Below are 2145 nucleotides of genomic sequence, written 5' to 3'. Positions count from 1 at the left end.
TCAACGACTTTTAGATCTCGTCTCAAGGGGCGAGTGGCTATTGCGGTCTTCAAAGCCTTGTATGGCGAGGGCATTTGCAGATTTTGCTTTTCTTTGCTGTTGGTTCAGTGTAATTTTCAATCACCGGCGGGCAGCGTACAATCAGAGGAAGAAGAAGACTAGTATGTTTTTTATTGTAATTTTATTTTTTACTGGTCGTTCTACGTCCAGTTGTCTATCCTTTATACCGTCCTTTGTTTTTTTCGATGATAATCAGATTTAAGATGTCCTTTCGGTGTCTTTATTCCAAAAAAAAAACCCTGCGAGGCAAGATGCAGTTCCTGAAGCCGCGCACCGTCCGCCTCTACCCCAAACTACGGCGATGGATCTTGACGGACGCCGCGAGCTCCGGTCCTGGCCTGCAGCCGCTCGCTCTAGCCCTCAACAAGCGCCTCGCCGACGACGCTGGGAAGAGCAACAAGAACCTCGTCTTCTCGCCGTTGTCCATCTGCGCGGCGCTATCGCTGGTGGCCGCCGGCGCCCGCGAGCGCACCCTGGCGGAGATGCTCGACGTCCTCGGCGCGCGGTCCCGGGACGACCTTGCCGGGTCAGTCCGCGCGCTGGCGGAGCAGGCCCTCGCCGACCAGTCATGGGCCGGCGGACCTCACGTCAGCTTCGCTTGCGCCGTGTGGCACGACAAGACGAGGCCCCTCAAGCCCGGCTACGCCGACGCCGCCGTCAAGTCCTACAAGGCGCAGACGTGCGCCGTCGACTTCCACGAGAAGGTCGGTGTCAATCTCACCTCTCGTTTGGCCGTACGTACATGATCGACCTGTGTAGGGTTTTTAGGGCACACATGCATGCACAGATCGATCGATAAACATTACGAACATTTTTTACAATTAATGTGTGCGTACATGAATACGTGGTTGTGCAGCCCAAGGAAGCTGGGGAGCAGATCAACGCATGGGTGGCGGCGTCGACGAACAAGCTCATCCCCTCAATCGTTGATCCAGATACACTGTCCAACCAGACCGACCTCGTCGTCGCCAACGCCATCTACTTCAAGGGCAAGTGGGACAAGCCGTTCGACGAGGAAGACACCAAGGAGGACAAGTTCCACCGCCGTGACAGCAGCACCATCGACGTGCCCTTCATGCGAGGCTGGGGCAAGCAGCGTATCGCGTGCCACGAAGGCTTCAAGGTGCTCCAGCTTCGTTACCAGAGAGGCCTGCCGTCGCCCACTCAGCCGCCGGCACACTACTCGATGTGCATCTTCCTCCCCGACGACCGTGATGGGCTGTCGCAGCTGACCGACAGGATGGCGGGCGACCCTGACTTTCTACGCGAGCACTTGCCGACGAGCACCGTCTTGGTTGGCGACTTCCGTCTACCCAAGTTCAAGCTCGCGTTCGATACCGAGTTGGCCGGTGTTTTTCACGACTTGGGACTCAAGGACGCTTTCGACCCGGAGAAGGCCGACTTCACAGACATGGCGGAGGGCGCCGGCAGGCCCTTGGCGCTGGAGGAAATGCTGCACAAGGCTGTCATCGAGGTGAACGAGGAAGGCACCGAGGCGGCCGCTGTAACGGCAGCCCTCATGTTTGGATGTGCGTCTGGCTACCCGCCGCCGTGCGTGGACTTTGTCGCTGATCATCCGTTTGCCTTCTTTGTGATGGAGGAGGCCTCGGGTGCAATCATGTTCGCAGGGCACGTCCTTGACCCATCAAGTGAGTGATGATACTCACGATCGAACATGGCCTTCGCAGGCTCAGGAAGTCAGGATATAGTAATATCTACTAGCAAGTAGTATGAATTCGTAATTAGGTGCGCTACAATTGCCATTTCGTTTCCATATACAAAGTTAAGTTAATTCCCTGGTCTATATAGATAGCTTGGTCCACATGTGGGAAAACAAAAACCGTTATAGCATATTTTGTGTTGCTCACTTGATTTTTTAGAGAACAGGCACCGGCCGATCCCGAGAAGAGCTGGAACCTAGCCCGACTTTGAATTAACGAAACCATCAACCGGACAGGATTACAGGGGCACCACATTACAGAAAATCGAAAGTAGAGCAAAGCCGAAAGAAAGATACATGGCACAAGGTAGAACAACACAACGGCGGCGCCATAGAGCCAAAGCACTAAGCAGCGATGCCGACGA

At 55.1% G+C, this 2145-nt stretch overlaps 1 protein-coding gene across 1 annotated transcript; it reads left to right on the top strand.

The window, feature by feature from the left end:
* Positions 1-311: 311 nt before the first annotated feature.
* LOC119335852 (putative serpin-Z6A) lies at positions 312-1891 on the top strand. Its single transcript, XM_037607913.1, has 2 exons — positions 312-764; positions 917-1891. The coding sequence occupies exons 1-2, from the start codon at positions 312-314 to the stop codon at positions 1715-1717; spliced, it is 1254 nt and encodes a 417-aa protein (XP_037463810.1). The 3' UTR covers positions 1718-1891.
* The last annotated feature ends 254 nt before the right edge of the window (positions 1892-2145 follow it).

This window comes from Triticum dicoccoides, chromosome 7B, assembly GCF_002162155.2.
Source record: "Triticum dicoccoides isolate Atlit2015 ecotype Zavitan chromosome 7B, WEW_v2.0, whole genome shotgun sequence".
Classification (NCBI taxonomy): Eukaryota; Viridiplantae; Streptophyta; class Magnoliopsida; order Poales; family Poaceae; genus Triticum; species Triticum dicoccoides.
This window is presented reverse-complemented; position numbering and strand designations above follow the sequence as displayed.

Coding starts and splice junctions, on each gene's coding strand:
- LOC119335852 (XM_037607913.1), top strand. CDS start 312: ATGCAGTTCCTGAAGCCGCGCACCGTCCGCCTCTACCCCAAACTACGG. Junction 765..916: donor CCGTCGACTTCCACGAGAAG/GTCGGTGTCAAT, acceptor GTGGTTGTGCAG/CCCAAGGAAGCTGGGGAGCA.